The 20,980-nt window shown below is 46.1% G+C and overlaps 1 protein-coding gene across 4 annotated transcripts in view; it reads right to left on the bottom strand.

Moving 5' to 3' along the window:
• The window catches only part of LOC148521936 (sulfotransferase 6B1-like), a 45,123-nt gene that overhangs the window by 12,956 nt on the left and 11,187 nt on the right, over positions 1 to 20,980 (bottom strand). For 2 of the 4 annotated variants that reach the window (XM_088474393.1, XM_088474395.1), the window contains 2 exons: positions 7,998 to 8,107; positions 3,098 to 3,184 (listed from right to left, as the gene is read on the bottom strand). In XM_088474393.1, the coding sequence (XP_088330519.1) occupies positions 3,098 to 3,184; positions 7,998 to 8,107 (197 nt within the window). Of the gene's footprint in view, positions 1 to 3,097; positions 3,185 to 5,887; positions 6,127 to 7,547; positions 7,754 to 7,997; positions 8,108 to 20,980 lie in introns of those variants that run through there. The other 2 variants (XM_088474394.1, XM_088474392.1) reach the window with 2 other exon arrangements.

Raw genomic sequence — 20,980 nt, forward strand, 5'->3', positions numbered from 1 at the left:
GAATGGGGTTTCTAGGTTCTTTCTCGGGTACAGAGATGTAAAGAAGTAAGTATACAATAGCTTGAAGAAAACGTATTATGCATTTTATTGCAGTAAAGAAATTATATTTTGTTAAATTGCACTTTTGCCGTAAGAAGTACAAGTTCAATTACAATAACGATTATATAACAATTACAATTACAATTCACTCGACCAAAGCAACGAATCAAGTTTTATTATACAGGAACACAGCCTCCTTGTTGTCGATAAGGATTCCTCTCCTCCTGCTGATTCCAAGAGATTAATGCATGCAATACTTTTTCAACAACAGTTTACCTTAGATGCTTATGAACCAACAATAGTGACAATGAATAACAGTATTTAATTAATTATCCTGTATGCGAACTATTTTCCTAAGCTTTTCTGGCCAGAAAACTAATAGTTCATGAATAAATATATCCCTTAAGTCCTGTTGGTGTACACTGCGTTGCCCGGGTTATGAGATGTAAGCACTAGCTTTATACTTTCATTAAAAGAGGTTCCTGCACTTATAGCAGCTTAAAGTACTCAAGCTGAATTTATTTCTGTTGCAAATTGTCCCTCCTTATTAATCCTGGCTGACAGTCTCTGTAAACAGATTACTGTATCAATGAATTGGTAACAAACCAGGGCTTCTTACTGCTGCTACAAATGTTGCAAGTCAATTGCTAATTATCCAGCCACTCGAACGGCTGACTGTCTGCTCTTTCTGTGACTGGTATAAGCACAGCTGATGCTCCCCATGGGGTCTGTCAAGGGTTTTATTTGGCTCAATCTAATTGCGTCCTGCCATTCCCCTTACTCTGACTCCCCTGCTGACTGACTTGGCCGTGTAAATCTGCTGTGCCAAGGGGGCAGAGAGTTGCTTGGTTACTTTGCACTATAATACATTGCTAACTCCCGGTGTGACTGTTTAGGTTTCCTGCTGCGCACTGCTCTGGTGGGATTGCGGCAGCTGCCTAACGACTAGTTGTTATCAATGGAGGGTGGTGTGTAACAAGCCTCTTACCACTGCGGCTAACCTAGCCTCCTCTCCGTTTCCACAGTGCTAACTATTTTCCTAAGCTTTTCTGGCCAGAAAACTAATAGTTCATGAATAAACCAGAGGGCCCAAGATAGACCCTCCTCCGTCTATTGACTGATCCCTCGGACTCCGCCTCAGCCGCGCCTCCTCCCCCAACAGGCTTCCGCTTCCTGCTGTCAGGTTTCTACCGCCACCCCGATGTCTCCTGACCGCACACCGTCTCTCAGTGCCTCCGGAATGTCACTCCTGCCCGCCGGCTCTATCAGGTATGCAGCGCACCGGAGCTCTCTTCAGCTACCTCAGGGAACTGCGCAATACTCGCGTGTACAGGGTCATTTATAACCTTAAGCTTCCATCCTCGTGGCCACTCGCACTCACTTCTCGTGCTCTCCAACGAGTAGCAAGGGTATTTTTCCCCTATTTAGAGTTCCTTGGAGAAGTCCTGCTCTCGTGCTCCAGATATTATTGGGTCACTCTGTCCAGACCGTACCATAGTTTCCCCTTTATTGGGGACAGTTCTTACAGCTATTTTATCAACAAATTACATCTTATAACATCATTTTCCACTAAATAACAGTGCCTTTTTCTTCATACATACATTGGGGCACTCATGACTATTTTTACTGGCACAGCTCTAACAGAAATGGGTTCCCCTAATTTCGGGATGTCACATATGCATCACACTGCGTCTGCGCGAACTAACCAGTGCGATCGTGTTATGGTACGCAGACTACACGCAGATACATCCGATATTGATTGACAGGAAGTGCTGTTTGTAGGCGGTGACGGGGGTGGTCAGGTGAACGCAGGTGTTTTATCGCCGTTATAGGAGCGTGCATAATTAAGGCAGTGTGGCGGCATACGCAGCCATACCGTAGGCTGTACACAGGAAGTGGCCTAAATCCTGCGGCAGGTCAGGTCAACCATTACTGTGCATATGGGTCCAATGGTTCTCGATGTTACCGATGCTTATGCTATCTTGAGTGCTGAACAGGCTGTGAGTGAAGGGAGATGGGCGGCTTAATATGTGGCTGGGTGTCTGCATCTTGTGCTGCGGTCTCTGTGCATATGCATTGATTAGCACATTTTCGCAGCGGACGGATGCGTGCGTCTGCTATCGTGCGTTCCTTGCTGAATCAGACCCTGTAACCAGTCAGGAACTTTCCTGCACATCTGGTGGAGTTGCTGTAAACTTCAACCAATTTGAAGAGATGTTATTTCCGTGGCCTCTGCTGTCTGTGATCTGCAAATCCTAATTGATCCTAGATATCTGTTGCTGCTATTACCTCTACCTGTAGTTCCCAAGCACTCCCACAAGCTGCTCAGACACATCATAAGTGCTACAATAAGTCAAATTGCCTTCTTGAAGCAACTGTTCTCTCCTTCTGTCATCTTGGGCTGCAGCCACCTTTGGCTTACGTACCAGATGGAGCATATAATGAGCATTCTTAGAAACTCTACTGCTTCTTCCACAATGCGTGGGCCTCATGGACCTCCTTCCATAGCCAGCCTCTTCTTATACTCTGGTTTTGGTCTTTTGGGGTTCTGTTATCACAACTATTCCCTAGTTTGGGTCATTTAAGCCCTAACCCATGTGATCACCCCCCTTCCCTTCCTTCTTCCCCAGCCCGTATTCTTCCTTCACCCCACTTCGGCTTAATGTTACTTTCTCTACTTGTTATGCTCATGATACGTTCAATAAACAGTATTTGGATACAAAAGAAAGTTCTTTTTAAACACGTTTGTGCTATGGTTTAAAGAAAAATACAGTACGCTACTCCTCTTAGAGTGCCTCAGTCACCCCAGGAATCTCATGCCGTATGGTGTATTGATACTAGGTGTATGAGGACACATCTGTATAATAGAAATTTAAAATATTAGTGAGCATTTATGTTATAAATATGTATGATTACCCTTGTCATTAAGGGTTAAAGTGGTCATTATAAGAAAGTTTAGTTGAATATATTATGCACATATAACTAACTAGATTTGCTAATTTATATTAAAATTGTACATGCAAGATTATAACTAGTGATAGAAAAGTGATTACTATACCTTGGTCTTTTCAAGACACGATTTAGGGATATTGTCATAAGTCAGGTGTGACGCTAAGAGTCGCGGTGACGGTTGTTGCTTCAAGTGCTTAAGAGAAAAATAAACAAAAATATTATTGTAAATGTTTTACCAAGTAAATAAAGAAGGGGGAATAATCCCACACTAGACTTAGGTCATGCATAAAAGTATATCTGAACCAACAATTGCTAAACAATCAGATAGGATTAATACCCAGCAGTATAATGTGTTGGTGTTGCTTCCTGGGGTTTATATACAGTTATGTTCTATTATAATATATATTAGATATATGTTAAAAAGCAATACAGGGCCGTAACTAGGGGTGTGCGTGTGATGCCGATGCAAAGTACGCAGGGCCCGGGGGCGGCATTGTCGCTACCCCACAGTAGCTCAGTGCAGGCACCATGCAGCCTGTGGAGCTACCCTACTATATCATGATGTCACAGGTTTAGGGGGTGGGACCGGCACAGCCCTGTTCCAACTTTGTGTGTACAACTTTGAATCATCAATAGATGTAAGCGCTCGGTTATGGAGCAGGTGAAGTGAAAACATGCAAAGATCCTTCAGCAAAACTGACTTGCATGAAACTTAGGACCTCATTCAGAGTCGGTCATTGCAGCCGCACGGTCGTAAGGTAAAAGGGGCCGGATATGCAAATGAAGCGCTCGCAAGTTGCGTCGTTAAGATGGGATCGTTAGCTGGATGAGCGAGGGGAGGATGCGGCCGTAAGACTAAAAATACGCCCCCTTCTCGTTCCCATTACACATCATCTCCAGGCATATAAGGAATAATCGAGACCATCGGAGCTGTTCATAGACCTTAAGGTTGACCATACCCTCTTAAGCACTACGATCAAGTCAGTGTAAAAACCTCCCATGTCACATGTGCCATGACACTACTTAGTTAATTATGCACTCCCATAAAACGCCGTTTGCATAGTCAGGCACGCCTGCGTTCGGATCTCCACTCCCCCGTTCACAAGCACCTTCCCCTGTCACCACACGCGCACGCATTGCGAATTTTACGCATGCGCAGTTTAGCGAACATCGGTGGCGTACGACCGTGCGGCTGCAACGACCGACTCTGAATGAGGTCCTTAGCCCCTATGCGAGTATCCTTGTCACTTCATTTCTTTAAAAGAAATAAAACATATATACAATACATAATATCTTTTTCTCACATGCAATACTGTACTAACAAGTAGTATAGCACAGACAAAAGGAGAGTCAGACCAGTCCATGATTCAGCAGATTCAAATTAAAATTTCCAGGTCCAGATCATGCACCAATTGTTTTCTACAGAAGTCTTTATATGAGGGAGGGGGAGGGGTTTATTATTGTTGAACAGTTCTTGTGCTGATATTGCTCCTAGAGGCAGTGTGGAACTCCATAGTGAGTGTTGCAAACAAGGGCAAATGACTTAATTGCGTTAAATGCTACAGAACTAGGCAATCCCATTCTGTGAGCTTTTGTGGCCTGCTGATTCGTGGCTGAGCTGTTGATGCTACAAGACATTTCCAGTTCAAGTTATACAGTTGATTGGGCCAGCTCTAACTGCAAAAGGTGGCACCTGTGCCATATTGAAAATCACTAAGTTCTTCAGTACGACCCATTTCATTGCTAATGTTTGGCTATGGAGATTGCTTGGCTGTGTGATTGATTTCATGAACCTGTTAGCAATGGAGGTGGCTGAAATAGCCAAACACAGTAATTAGAATTGGTTGTCACATACAGTCAGGTCCATAAATATTGGGACATTGACAGAATTTTCATATTTTGGCCTCTATTCACCACCACAATGGCTTTGAAATGAAACAAACAAGATGTGCATTAACTGCATACTTTCAGATTTAATTTGAGGGTAATTACATCCAAATCAGGTGAACGGTGTAGGAATTACAACGGTTTCTATATGTGCCTCCCACTTTTTAAGGGGCCAAAAGTAATGGGACTATCAACTCAAAAGCTATTTCATGGACAGGTGTGGGCTATTCCCTCATTATTTCATTATCAATTAAGCAGGTGAAAGGTCTGGACTTGATTCTAGGTGTGACATTTGCATTTGGAATCAGTTGCTGTCGACTCTCAATATGAGATCCAAAGAGCTGTCACTATCAGTGAAGCAAGCCATCATTAGGCTGAAAAATCAAAACAAACCCATCAGAGAGATAGCAAAAACTTTAGGTGTGGCCAAATCAACTGTTTGGAACATTCTTAAAAATAAAGAATGCACCGGAGAGCTCAGCAACACCAAAAGAAACGGAAGACCACGGAAAACAACTGTTGTGGTTGGCAGAAGAATTATTTCCCTGGTGAAGAAAAACCCCTTCACAACAGTTGGCCAAATCAAGAACACTCTCCAGGAGGTAGTTAGAAGTAAAAAATAAAAATGGTGTGTTGCGCTTGTATTTCCGCAGCTCAATAAATAGTGGTCAGATTAAAAATATGGGTATATGAGCGCTGGTATGGATTAGAATTGGTGAACCGCACAAATAAAAATATATTAATGTAATGAATAATCAGTAATCAATAATAAAACAAAACAAACAAAAAAAAAAATTTTTTTTTTTTTTTTATCTTTAAAAAAAAATAAAATAATAATAATAATTAATAAAAACAAAGATGAAAATAGAAAGAAAAAACAGCAAAGGAGAGAAAAGGCATAAACAGTATTATGGAATTAATGTTTATAGTCTTTATAGACTAGTTGGGGGTGTGCCAGTTCTGCATGTACCCCACGAGGGGTCCGCTGTGCTATTGCCACCTAACTCACCCTAACTAGCTCGGCGTTGACTGCTGACTTCAGCTGCAGATTCCCATCTGAGCCGCGATCACATGTCCCGCCGCGCTGGCGCCGCTTGATGACAGAGGGCGTCGGGGGATGTTCAGTGGGCTTGTAGCGGCAGTTGTTCTTTTCCTGGGCACTCCTTCCAATCTCCAATGCGTTTCGGACCTTCCACACAATTTGCAGGAGGGTTGGAGGCAAGCACATGTTCTTTTTTCTGTGCCTGACTCCATTTTGGTTTATGCCAGAATGGTGTAGATTGAGAAAAGTTAAAGAAAGATAAGCAATGATATGAAACTAACAAAATAAGAATAAATATAGATAAATAAAGATAATAACATTTAAAATAATAAATAAATAATAAAATAATAATAAATATAATGATAAATAACACTTTATTTTAATTTTATTTTTAAAAGAACATGTGCTTGCCTCCAACCCTCCTGCAAATTCCGGGACCGGATATCCGGGTTTTAACTCTTTTTACTAATTAGTCACACTATAAATAAAGCCATACTAAGGCCCACCCCCTTCATCCTTGACAAAGGACCCGTGGAAGGTCCAAAACGCGTTGGAGATTGGAAGGAGTGCCCAGGAAAAGAACAACTGCCGCTACAAGCCCACTGAACATCCCCCGACGCCCTCTGTCATCAAGCGGCGCCAGCCCGGCGGGACATGTGATCGCGGCTCAGATGGGAATCTGCAGCTGAAGTCAGCAGTCAACGCCGAGCTAGTTAGGGTGAGTTAGGTGGCAATAGCACAGCGGACCCCTCGTGGGGTACATGCAGAACTGGCACACCCCCAACTAGTCTATAAAGACTATAAACATTAATTCCATAATACTGTTTATGCCTTTTCTCTCCTTTGCTGTTTTTTCTTTCTATTTTCATCTTTGTTTTTTATTAATTATTATTATTTTTTTTTTTTTTTTTTTAAAAGATAAAAAATAAAAAAATTTTTTTTTTGTTTGTTTTGTTTTATTATTGATTACTGATTATTCATTACATTCATATATTTTTATTTGTGCGGTTCACCAATTCTAATCCATACCAGCGCTCATATACCCATATTTTTAACTCTCCAGGAGGTAGGTGTATATGTGTCAAAGTCAACAATCAAGAGAAGACTTCACAAGAGTGGATATAGAGGGTTCACCACAAGATGTAAACCATTGGTGAGCCACAAAAACAGAAAGACCAGATTAGAGTTTGCCAAACAACATCTAAAAAAGCCATTACAATTCTGGAACAACATCCTATGGACAGATGAGACAAAGATCAACTTGTAACACAGTGATGGGAAGAGAAGAGTATGGAGAAGGAAAGGAACTGCTCATGATCCAAAACATACCACCTCATCAGTGAAGCATGGTGGTGGTAGTGTCATGGCGTGGGCATGTATGGCTGCCAATGGAACTGGTTCCCTTGTATTTATTGATGATGTGACTGCTGACAATAGCAGCAGAATGAATTCTGAAGTGTTTTGGGCAATATTATATGCTCATATTCAGTCAGATGCTTCAGAACTCATTGGATGGCGCTTCACAGTGCAGATGGACAATGACCCGAAGCATACTGCAAAGGCAACTAAAGAGTTTTTTAAGGCTAAAAAGTGGAATGTTATGCAATGACCAAGTCAATCCCGTTACCTGAATCCGACTGAGCATGCTTTTCACTTGATGAAGACAAAACTGAAGGGAAAATGCCCCAAGAACAAGCAGGAACTGAAGACATTTGCAGTAGAGACCTGGCAGAGCATCACCAGGGATGAAACCCAGCGTCTGGTGATGTCTATGCGTTCCAGAAAGGATTTGCAACAAAGTATTAAAAAGTGAAAGTTAAATTAAATCTGAAAGTCTGCAGTTAAAGCACATCTTGTTTTTTTCATTTCAAAGCCATTGTGGTGGTGAATAGAGGCCAAAATATGAAAATTCTGTCAATGTCCCAATATTTATGGACCGACTGTATATTTAGCCTGGTACAGTATATATGACTGTATCTACCGAAAAGTTATTTCAAGGACCGAGAACATAGACAGTTGTGTCTAGCTGATATAAAAGCCTTGGTATATTATCCTAAATGTTAGATTTTATACAAACCTCATATTTCTCTGCTTTCCCAAATTCAAGCATACCACGGTCAACTGTGGGCTCTTTATTATGAACTGCAATCAACATTTCACGAAGTATCTGTACTGACCAGTTAGTTCCTAGAAAAAAAGAAATTATGGGGCCTATGTATCAAGCAGTGAAAAGCTTGGAGAAGTGGACCAGTGGAGAAGTTGCCCATAGCAACCAATCAACTTTTACCTATTATTTTATAGACTATACTTGCTACTGTAAATGCTACTTGAAAGCTGATTGGTTGCTATGGGCATATTCTCCACTGGTCCACTTCTCCATGCTTTTCACTGCTTGATACATAAACCCGTAAGTGATTATGTACAGTAGTTGAATAACTTATGGGTCATTCCATGTCAAGTGGACCAATTTTGCAAATTGCCCCCACCTGCTGATTGTGCACTGTGGAGTTGGTGACCGCTGCACCCACCCCCACTTTGAGGGCCATAGTTTCACTACAATTGCATATTGTGAACTAAAATTTTCCCAAAGGTAGACTGACATATATGCCAACCTTCATTTAAATTGTTATCAAAATTGGAGTTGGTTAGGTGGGGATCCCTGGTCCACTTGACATGGAATGACCCTTATTATACAGTGTAAAAGCAAAATATTACATTTTGAAAGGTGGGTTTCCTTTAAGTGGTTATGTTTTTAGTACATTTTTAGTATTACAAATTCAGGACTAAAATATTCAAATCAATATTGCTTTTTGTTTAGTTGAAACAAAATTGGCAACTTGCAAGGCTGGGCTGAAGAGACACGGGTCAGGTGGAGGTTGGGGGGCTGTAGATGAAGTGACAAAGGTAGAGAATGTAGCAAAAGACAGGACTGGGGAGACAGGGGATTTGCTGGAAACACAGGATCATGGGGATGAGAGATATGAGGGGTAATGATACTGAAACACACAGGGGAGATAAGGAATGATAGACACATGGTGAATTGAGGCTGAGAGACACAGAGGAGTGAGGCTGAAAGACACAGGGGTGAGGATAAGGCTGAGAGACACATGGGAGATGAGGGTAATGGACACAGGAAATGAGCCAATGACTGGAGATGGAGAGACACAAGGGGATGATGCTGGAGAGACATAGGCAGATGAGGCTGGAGAGACAGGCAGATGAGGCTGGAAACAGGGCTGGTGCTAGGGAGACATAGCTGAGATGGTGCTGTAGAGACACAGGCAAGGATGAGGCTGGATAGACATGGGATAAGGCTGAGACACACAGAGGGGTGAGGCTGAGAGACCCAGAGAGTGGCGAGACTGAGAGACAAAGCAGGAGATAAGGCAGATATACACAGGGGGAGATGAGCCCGAGAGGCACAGGAAGGAGAATAAGACTGAGAAACAAAGGGGGGATGAGGCTGACAGACACAGGGAGGGTGGATTAGGTGGAGAGACACATGGAGGGTGGATTAGGCTGAGTAACACAGGAGGGTGAGGCTGAGAGACACGGGGAATAAGTCAGAAAGGCACATGGTGGGGAATGAGGCCGAGACCAAAGGAATATGTGCCTGAGAGACACAGGGGGCTGATGAGGCTGAGAAACATGGGAGATTGAGCCTGACAGGTACAGGTTGGGGAATGAGGCTGAGACAAAGGGCCTCATTCAGAGGCGGTTGGAGGATGCAATCGGTCGCTCAGAAACTGGGCGGCTACTTGCATCCTGACCGCCCACCTCTGTTGCGGTCGTTAGGCTGTGGGTTAACACCCACAGCTCTAACGACCGCTCGGGTGATGGTCGCGTCGGGGCTTACGACGAGACCCTAGGGTAGGGTCTCCCTTGTCGTAAGTCCCGGAGAGCTTCTGGCTCTGTCTGAGCCGGAAGCTCTCCACTGACATCACTAGTGATGTCAGTGGGGCCGCCACCAAACGGTAGGCGTTCCCATGGAACGCCCCCGTTTGGGCTGCCACCCCCCCGGCCCGCCTTCCAAACGGGGCGAGCTGTCAATCAACATCGACAGCTCGCCCCCTTTGTTTCGAGACCCGCTACGACCGGCGCTGTAGGTCATAGCGGGTCTCACGCATGCGCGCGCCGTCGCCGTCGTGCGCATGCTCTGTGGGGGGCCCATCGACCCGGTCCGAGCGCATCCGCGCTAACGACTGGGTCTGAATGACCCCCAAAGAGTGGATGAGGCTGAGAGACACAGGGGGGATGAGGCTGAGAGACGCAGGGGGTAATGAGGCTAAGGGGTAAATTTACTAAAGTTCGATTATGATTTTTGAGTGATTTGGCATTCGATTTACATTCGATTTAGCATTTGGGTATTTACTAAAGGCCAAATCGAATGTAAAATTGAACTTAAAACCAAATTTTACTCAAATCACACTCAAATTGTACATTGGAAAAACATTGGTACTTTTACATAGACCAACCGACAATTTCCCTTATTTACTATTATTCAATTTGAATTCAAACACAAAATCGAACTTCAAATCCCCAAATGAATAGATCTGCTTCATGCTTTCGATTTGAGCATGAGCAGGTCAGATTGACACAGATACATGCATACATCAGTGAGATGCATGCATGTATCTTACTCTAAAAAGCTTAGAAAGAGTTAAATTTAGAAAAAAAATGACGTGGGGTCCCCCCCTAAAACAGAACCAGCCCCAGACTTTTCATAGCCAGTCCTGGTTGTCTAAGTACAGGGGAAAAATTGCATAGGGTTCCACTGTACTTAGCATAACCAGCACTGGGCTCTGATCCTCTCCTGGTTCTGGAATTACAGGGGAAAAAAATTGCATAGGGTCCCCCTGTAATCTCCAGAACCAGCACCGGACCCTTTCTAGTGGGGGGCTGATGCCACAGCCAGGGGAGCCCTATAAGTGGGCCCCCCAGCCGCAGCATCTGCCCTGACCACTAGTCAGCCCAGGACAGGGATCCCTGGGCAGTTGGGGACCCCCCCAATAAAGGGGTCCCCCTCTCCAGGACACCCCTAGCCTAGGTTGATAGCCCGGGGCTATCCCTGCCATCCCTGGGTGGTGGGTGGCAGGTTGGTAGTGTAAGTGTAGTGTAAAAATAGCTAAGTGTAAACATTGTCTTTACAGTAGAACTGCAGGTCCCAGCAAGCCTCCCCCGCATGCTGGTACTTGGGGAACCACAAATACCATCATGCAGGGCATTAAGGGCCCGCTGGTACTTGTAGCTCACATGTAAAGAAATGTTTAAATAAACATAAGACACACAAACTGTGAAATTAAAGGTTTAATACATTCATACACACTCACACATACTCACCTACATTACGTGGAGTGGTTCCCTTCTTCCTGTAGACATCCATGGTTTTCTTAAAATAAAAAACAATAAAACACGAACCACGCACTAACAACCACGATGGATGTTACTTCCCGAATGAAGCGCTCAGACGTGGCTTCTGCCTTTGTAGAGCCGTATCTGGGCGTTCATTGGCTAAGAGAGGTCAGCCCCCGCCTCTCTAAGCCAAAGAACAATGGTGGGAACCGCAAAATAAACTTTAGTTACCCTGCGGCCCTCCATTGACTTCAATGGAGGAAGCCGTTCATTGGCTGAGAGAGGCTGGGGCTGACCTCTCTTAGTCAATGAACACTCAGAGACGGCTCTACAAAGGCTAGAGCCAGGTCTGAGTTCTTCATTCAGGAGATAACAACCATCGTGGTTGTTAGCTGTTGCGTGACTCGTGTTTATTTGTTTTTTTATTTTAAGAAGACCATGGATGCCTACTTTGGACCGATCTACGCATGGGAGAAGGTGAATATGTTGTTTTAACACAGGTACTCTATGGATATTCTACTGGAGAAGGGGACCAATGCTACAAGGATACATAGGTGAGTATGAGTACATGTGTGTGTGCATGTATGGTTAATATATATTATTATACTGTGTACGGTGTGTGAGTCCTGTGTGTTTTTAATATTGCTTTTGCAGTGGAACTACAGGTACCAGCGGGCCCGTAATGCCCCAAGTTCTCCAAGTACCAGAATGCAGGGAGGCTTGCTGGGACCTGCAGTTCCACAGCAAAAGACAATATTTTAAACTATTTCAAATGCGCTACACTTGCACTATCAACCCGCCACCCACCGCCCAGGGGTGGCGGGGATAGCCCGCCCAGGGGTGTCTCACCCTAACCTCCCCTCCAAGTGCCTAACCCTAATAACCCTAATCCCCCCTCTAAGTGCCTAAACCTAACCCCCCCTTCCCTGCCACCTAAACCTAAGTCCCCTGGGGGAGGTGCCTAACCCTAAGTCCCCCCCGGGAGCCCTAAACCTAACCCTCCCCCCCCCCGCGGCTGTCCGCGCTCGGCGCCTGGCATCACTTCGATCGGGAAGCCGGGCGCCGGTCTCCCAGCATCGGTAAAATTATATGCATCTAGATTTAGATGCCTGTCACTTAACCCTCGCCGGAATAAAGCAGTCGGGAAGCTGGCTGTCGGGATTAGGTCCGCCGGCTTCCCGACTGCATACCATGCTAGAGAGATACAGGCAAGGATGAGGATGGAAAGACATGGTATAAGGCTGAAGAAACACAGGCAGGGATGAGGATAAAGAGACACAGGGGTATGAGCCAAAGGCTGCCTGGCCTATACCTACCTAGGAGGGATGGGGTCACCCAAAAACATAAGTGTGCCAGGTCCCAAGATTTTTTTTTGCTACAGTATAGAACTGCAGTGGACTTAATTAACATTGTACCCCAAAATTACATAAAATGATGTGACTTGTAATGACAATTATCAAATTGTTGTCATAGAAGTAAATTATTTGTTGTCTTTTGGCACCTACTTGATTATTATTTGAAGTTTGCTTTAATAATTCTAAATAATTTAAAAACCTTGTCTTAAAAATTTTATTTAATGTGTGTATATCAAGGGCATATTAACAAATAAGGGGGCCCACGTCACGTTCTTCAATGTTTCTGCCAATATAAGGCACCCTCCTGGTACCATGGTTCTGGCAATGTTTTCTGGAATGTTGGGCCTGTTCAGAAGATGCCTACCTCCTGATTCCCATGGACACTGCACTGATTCCCAGTGTGGTACTGCAGAGCAGCACATCTACTGTCCCAGCTGGCTCCATCTCTCTTCGCTGATGCTGGGAGGAGGCATAGCTGTGCTCCAGGGATGTCCCAGTAAGCTCAGCACAGCCACGTCTTCTCTTAGCAAATTTTACCGAGAGTTGTATGAGAGGCAGGACGGGGGAATTGCTGCTGGTCAGTCTAATAGGGAGCCTGCAGTGCTGATGATGCCTGCAGCTAACTGCTTCCTTATTCACAGGCTAAAGTGTGCCAGTGACTAAGAACCAGTTTGCAGGTGGGATCAGCTGACACCAATAACTCTCTTTAGTCTCACACACCAAAGTTTGCACCCAGCAACACCCATGTAGCCCGGCCCCCAAAGTGACGTAGTGAAAGTCACCAGGAGAGGGAGGGCACGGCTGTTTGTGATCGGGAAGTACCCATATGACCAGCGCTGCATTGTGCAGTCAGCACTGTGGCCACTTCTCTGACTGTGTAATGCCCGTAAGGGGTACAGGGGGGAGGTGGGCCTGGAGGCCCAGAGGCATGGCGGGCCAAATAGCAACTGCACCCAGGAGAGCTATGCCCCTGCGCCACTGGTATTTATAATGTAGAATTGAAAAAAGGAAGGACAGGAATGGGATAATATGTGAACCGTGAGTTATGCTTTAACTAATCTGGTTGTAATTAAAAGTTCTGATTATATTTATTCTCCTTGCTCCTCCCCTTTCCTTCCCTCATTTATCCTGTCCCTCTCTGAGACAGTGCTTTCCACAGGAGTGGGGGATCTGACAATCCCGTGACCATCCCTGATGCCAAATGTCCTAGGGAGGAGAGCTCTCCATGTGCTACAGTTATTTGGTGTGGTGTCTGTAGGTCCAGATAAGTTAAGAGACTTCAATCATTATCTGAATATGTGGAAATAAGGGAATATGGCCCTAATTCAGAGGCGCTCGCTACTTGCGAGCACACGCTCTGGATCAGGGAATTTTTTTGTTTGTTTCGGCCTCCAGGCCGCTGGCATAGCTGTGGGTGACCACCCACAGCTTGTGTGAGCGGCCTGGCGATGGTCGCGATTATCGTGACCATCGGGCTTGCGACGAGACCCTGTGGTAGGGTCTCGTCTCCCGCAAGCCCGAGTGGACTTCCTGCTCTAATAGAGCAGGAAGTCCACTACTGACAGTGGGGCTGCCCACAAACGGCAGGTGTTCCTAAGGGAACGCCTCTGTTTGTTGAGCCACCCACCTACAAAACGGAACGAGCTGTCGATCAACATCGACAGCCGCTCCATTTTGCTGTGAGCCCCGGAGCGAGTGAAGTTCTCACTCTCGTGCGCAGTGGCCCACCATCGACCCGCTTGCGAGCGCATTGCTCTTGCGAGCGGGTCTGAATCAGGCCCTATATCTGCACCTCGCTATATAGGGTATGGTACTATTCTTAATAGGGAGGTAATAAAATTTATAATTAATGCTCCGGTACTGATGTGTTAAAGGGCTTTTGGGGCAGTTTGATCTCCACGGTGACATGATCATCTGATCAGTAAAGTGATACTCCTTTTACACCGACTTAAAAATCCTGGGTTGATGCACGTGAACACGCATCAACCCGGGATTTTTGGCAGTGACCCAGGGATCTGACCCAGCTGGCTTGCAGGGTTGGGTACGGGTCTTTCCCGTGTCACCCTGCAGTATAAACGGTGCGACCCAGGTCACGATGACCCGGGTCACGCCGCATGCCACTCGATTGGCGGGCTTCAGTGACACTTGGAAATTACATCATCTCCAAGCGTCCACTGCTGGGCCGACCAGAACGGAGCAGCGCATAGCCTCCGGACCACTTTGGAGAAAGGTAAGGGGGTCGCGGAGGATGATGGAGGGTAAGAAGCGCTGCTCACCAATGCCAGAGAGCCGGGTCAGTGGTGTGAACGGTGCGCCAGGGTCGGCACCGCAGTGTAAAAGGGGGTCTGTCTGGGTCTGATCCGGGTTGGAAATGTGTTCCAAATCCCGGGTCAGACCCGGGATTTTGGTATAAAAGAGGTATGAGATGCTGTGAAGTCCCGGCAGCATCTTCAATTTACTACGGGGATCACACACAGCCATCAGGTGAATGGATAACCGTGGAGCTCACTGGGTCACCAAACACCTGAACTGAGGTAAGTGTCTGCTGAGCAGGGGAAGGGGGGGATTGAGAGCCGGTGATGTATGTCCATGCGCAGAGACAGTCTCAGGGTATTTTTTGCAAAAAAATACCCTGAGAAGTGCTTGGAGGGATTCGCAGGGACAGAGGCCCTGATTCAGAGCAGGACGCTCTGACAGAGCACTCGCTCTGAATCAGGGCCGGTCTTTTTTTTTTTTAGAACGGCCTCCTGGCCGCTCGCATGGCTGTGGGTGACCACCCCCAGCTATAGCGAGCCGCCAGGAAGACCATCGGGCTTGCGACGAGACCCTTGTGGTAGGGTATCGCGGCCGCAAGCCCCAGAGAGATTTCGGCTCTAACAGAGCCGAAATCCCTCCCACTGACATCACTCGTGATGTCAGTTGGGCCGCCCCCAAACAGAGGCATTCACATGGAAACGCCTCCGTTTGGGCAGCCACTCCCCCGGCCCGCCCACCAAAGGGGGCAAGCTATCACTCAACATCGACAGCTCGGCCCCTTTGTTGCGAGACCCGGAGCGACGGAGTGCCCGTCGCTATCCGGGTCTCGCGCATGCGCACGATGGAGCCAGCTCCGTCGTGCGCATGCGCACTGGCCCACCATCGACCCGGTTGCGAGCGCACAGCGCTTGCGACCGGGTCTGAATCAGGCTCAGAGTTTCTTGCATGCTCTGTCCCTGCATGCAATATTTGATAGATTCTTGCAATGTATTCAAATATCACATTGTGAACCACTTTGTTTATTTAATATGGGCAGATTCTGCATGTAGACGATGTGGGTTGCTCGAGGCCTCTCTCTTGCATCTCCTATGGGAGTGTCAGGAGGTTCAGTACTTCTGCGAAAGTATGCTAATCCATTGCGATCGCTATACTGTCGCAGCATAACATAAGGATGCCCATTTTACCTTACACACATCAGTAATGTTTAGTAGGACAGCGAAACCATCGGTACATTCGAGTACCATCGCAGCCTCACACACATTTGCACATGGTCTGACCTTACTCAGAAATTGTAAATTTCAGCTCACGCTATGAGTACTCAGGCTGCGTACAGCACCACAATGCACGCCCCTGAAACGGCGTTCGAACGCACTAGTACGCCTGCGTTTCCCCGACCACCCCCCTGTCACCACCCACAAACGGCACTTCCTGTCAATCAGCTCAGGGGTCCCACGCCCAAACGTTCACCCCAAAATAAACTGGGGCTCCCTGAGCTGTTCTGGCTGGACCTCTTCAGGGCATCACCATTTAATACACATAGACACTTTGTATATCACCTTTATGTTTGTTTATTAGTCATGTATTTTTTCACACATATTTTACCTTATTATTATTTTAACACTTATTAGCTACTTTTACACACCTGATACTTTAACACTTCACTGTCACCCTTTTTTTCGTGTAATGCCCTGGGGAGGTCTTAGGCTGAGCTGTCTTTTGGGGTGCCCTGCTTCCCAGATGTGAACCCCAGAGTGTTAGGGACCTGCTAAATGAGGTGACCTTGAGGCTGGTGGGCAGGCCCGTATCATTGGCCATTGATATGCTAACTACCTCTGAAATTATATTTAATATATTTAAATGTGAACAGTAATGATCGCATAGTGCATCTGCAACTCTGTTTTTTGTGTATTTTATTGCACTCACCATATAATATGTTAAACATATTTTTGTATTGTTTACAGTTTTATAGGACAATCCTTTGCTTGGATTGTGGTCATTTTATATACAGTTTATCACATTTCATATACTTTGTACTTTTTGAACCAATTACTTATTTGTATTTGTGTCAGATTTTTCTTTGTTTTTATTTATTTATTTGTTTTTTCTCTTAATTTTTCTTGGTAGTTTTATGAAAATGTAAAAATCAATAAAATACATGTATTTGAAAAAAATATTGCATTGCAAATTTTGGCGAATTTAGCACATCCCATCAACATCTGAGATGCAGATTGTGATAAATATGCCCCTAATGGGCCCACACTTATTTTTCACAAAAGCATGTGAAAATTAACATTTTCACATACTTTTGTAAAAGCAAATAGAGCAGTTTTTCGGAAGTGATACTTTACGTAATGAGGCATGAATGCCTCCAAACGGTTCTTTGAACTCGCAGCGAGTGATAATTATGTAATGATAAATAGGCCCCTGAGTGGTTGAAGCTCCCTCAGCATTTATGGGGAGATATAGGGCTCTATTTATTAACACTATTCTTACTAAAATAATGTGAAAAGGGTGTGAAAACACCCTTTTTCACTTTATTTTAGTATCACATAAAGTTACTACAGGGCAATTGGAGTAGAATTCGTAAAATTCTACTCCAAGCCCTAATTATCACTTATTTTTAGTAATCAGATCGCATTTCCCATCATTGTAATGGGAAATGGGATCTGGCCAAAGTTACTAAAAATAAATTGTGATAAAATACTGGGGAAAGCCCTGTGATAATAACGCCACCTGGAGACGGCGTTATCCAGGGTCTTCCCTGGTTACTGGACTCCTGCTCTGCTCTACCGGTTAGAGCAGAGCCCAAAGCCAGCCCCAGTGATCAGCTGTGTGGTCTAAACCACAGGTTCTCAAACTCTGTCCTCAGGACCCCAAACTGTGCATGTTTTGCAGGTCTCCTCACATAATTACTAGTGAATTAGCTGCACATGTGAATATTTCAAAACGTGTCAGTGAGTAATTAATGCACCTGTGCACCTGCTGGGTGACCTGGAAAAAGTGAACTGTGTGGGGTCCTGAGGACCGAGTTTGAGAACCACTGGTCTAAACAGACCACATGCTGATACACTGTAAAAAAAAAAAAAAAACTTACCTGAGTCCAGGGACCGGTGATCGGGGCTCCGGTGATGTCCTCCCTCCGGTCAACTGGTCTCCCATCTTGCACTGGGGCCCGGTTGTCACCTGACCGGGTCCCAGTGCAGAATGGGATGTCAGCTGACCGGAGCCATGGAGGACATCACAGGAGCACCGATCACCAGAGAAGTGCAGTGGCGGGCTGACAGACGGAGGAGCGGATGGAGGTGGCGGGAGCGGGGATTCAGGTAAGTGTTTTGTTTTTTATTACGTGTGTCTACTGGGGGGGGCTGGCAATACAATGGGGGAGACCACTACTGAGGGCACTACAAAGGGGGGACTACTACTACTGAGGGCACTACAAGGGGGAGGACTACTACTACTGGGGGCACTACAAGGGGGGGACTACTACTACTGGGGGCACGGGACTACTACTACTGGGGACTACTACTACTGGGGGCACTACAAGGGGGGGCTACTACTGGGGGCAGACTACTACTACTGGGGGCACTACAAGGGGGGGACTACTACTAGGGGCACTACAAGGGGAGGGACTACTACTAGGGGCACTGCATAGGGAGGGGACTACTACTAGGGGCACTACATAGGGGGAGGGGACTACCACTGGGAGCACTGCATCGAGGGACCACTGCTGGGGGCTCTATATAAAGGCCAATACTGGGGGTACTGCATAGGGGGGAGACTACAACTGGGGCCATTATTTAAGGGGCACTGCATAAGGGTTACCACTATTGGGAGCACTGCATGAGGGGTGAACTGCTACTGGGGGCACTATATAAGGGGCACTGCATAAGGGGTACCACTATTGGGGGCACTATATAAGGGGCTTACTACTGGGGGCACAATGAGCACTGCACAGGGGGGACCACTACTGGGGGCACTATATAAGGGGCTTATTACTGGGAGCACAGGGGGGACCACTACTGGGGGCCCTGTATAAGGGAAACTGCATAGGGGGATCACTACTGGGGGCACTACTGGAGGCCTGCATAAGGGGGTCCTCTCCTAGGGCACAGGACGGCACTGCATATGGGCACTACGACAGGGGGCTGCCCCTAATCTTTATTTTTACTTTACATTAATCCCATATGGATCTGCCTCCTCCCTGGAACACTAGAGGGGGGGGCGCCGTAGCATGCACGTTCTTCGGGCACCCTGGCTGCACGCTACTTCTCTGCCAGGGCCGCCTGCATGCATTTGCCTCCCAGGCTAAAAGTTGCCAGCAAGCCCCTGGGTAAGTGTAAGTAAGGAAGGGTGGGTCACGAGCGCGGGGGGCGGGGCTTAGCATCAGCCGGTCGGCGCATGCGCCGGTACTTGTCACAGTATTTTTTGCGAAAATACCATGATAAGTGTTCGGAGAGGATTCGCAGGGACAGAGCTTTATCGCAAGTTCTGTACCTGCAAGGTATTTTTAGTAAATCCCTGTGATAGTGCCTGAATTCGCAATGCGAGTTCAGGCGGTAATATCACACTACAATCTGCATTAAAAATGCGGATTGTAGCAAATAGAGCATATAGAGAAGAGCAATATGGCATACAGAGGGAATCTAGTCGAAAGTTACAATCTTTCTCTCCTGCTGCTAGCTATTAATGCAGTGAGAAGGCCAAGTGGATTCACCTAAACAATTAATATCATTTGGTACGTGGCTAGACTAAAATGAATAATACAACACATAACCAATAGATATGTACTATGTACTGTACACTACAGATGCAAAGGACACAGGATTGTTGGTAACAGTGGCGAGCCCAGAGAGGTAACATTCTGACAGTGGGTACAGAGAAGTTATATTTACATTAAAAAAAGTATCATGAAAAACAAGGTTTTCACATGTACAACTTTATGCAATTCATCTATCAGACATTTAACCAGGACCAGCACTACCACTGACACCAGGGTGTAGGGAAAGCCTAATATTTACCAATACAAAAATTGCCCTGATAATTATGGGTTGGAGGCGACTGAGAAATTATGCCTATGACAAGCAGAACACACACAATGGCCCTCATTCAGAGCCACTCGCTATTTGCGGTCGTTCGTTCTAAAACAAGGGGTGGCTATTCAAATTAACCGTTCGCTGTTTGCGGTCTGTTCACGCCTCTATGTCTGAACGAGCGAACAAAACTTGCGTTCGTTTTTTGAAAAAATACGCCCCCTGGCCGCTCGCATCCTACGTCATGTCCGCTATTTATTAGATTAATCGAGTACATCGACCAGGGTATGAACTGCTCGCTATTCTTGGGGCTGGTGTTTGCTACCACAATTTTGCGAGCAGTTCTGGCTCTAAAATAACCCAGTGACGTGGTCTATGACGCTGCTGTTTTAAATATGCACACCCATAAAACGCCCGTTTTGACCTTTAAGCACGCCTGCGATCGGATCTCCACTCCCCGTTTTCAAGCACCTTCCCCTGTTACCACCCACATACGCCTCTTTCTGTCACTCAAATTATCAGGCATTCGCTATTTTGCGAGCACATGAATTTCGGCCGCACTGAGTTGTTCGCGCATGCGTATAACGATCCGTACGCATGCGCAGTTGGGCAAACATCGCTCGGAGCGAACGAGCAGCGACTTGCGTCCAGCTCTGAATCCGGGCCAATGTCCTTCCATTATTGATATCTCTGTTAGCACTATAATTCTATAGAGCCATTTTATTAATAATTAGTCTCGCAAGGGACTTTTAATTTTTTTACAAAAAAGTCCCTCCATGTAGTAAAGGTAACTCGCAGGGACAGCGATAGTCAGAGCCGGCCCTAGGCATAATAAGCAAATGCCTAGGGGCGACTCAGAATGCTAGGGGCATTCCAGGGCTCTGCCTGTCTGTCCCCCCCCTCCGCCGCTGCCACTTGCCGCTGCTCCCACCTACCGTGATGACAGTCAACCCCGGAGCCGGCGCTGCTACCCGCTCTCTCCCCAGCGTACTGCCACGATCAGAGCTCTCCGATCAGGCAGCGAAGCGCTTGGCCTGGCCAGTCATGTGACCGGGATTCGCATCCGC

The sequence above is a fragment of the Taudactylus pleione genome, unplaced genomic scaffold (assembly GCF_031769625.1).
Source record: "Taudactylus pleione unplaced genomic scaffold, aTauple2 ptg000154l, whole genome shotgun sequence".
In the NCBI taxonomy this organism is placed as follows: domain Eukaryota; kingdom Metazoa; phylum Chordata; class Amphibia; order Anura; family Myobatrachidae; genus Taudactylus; species Taudactylus pleione.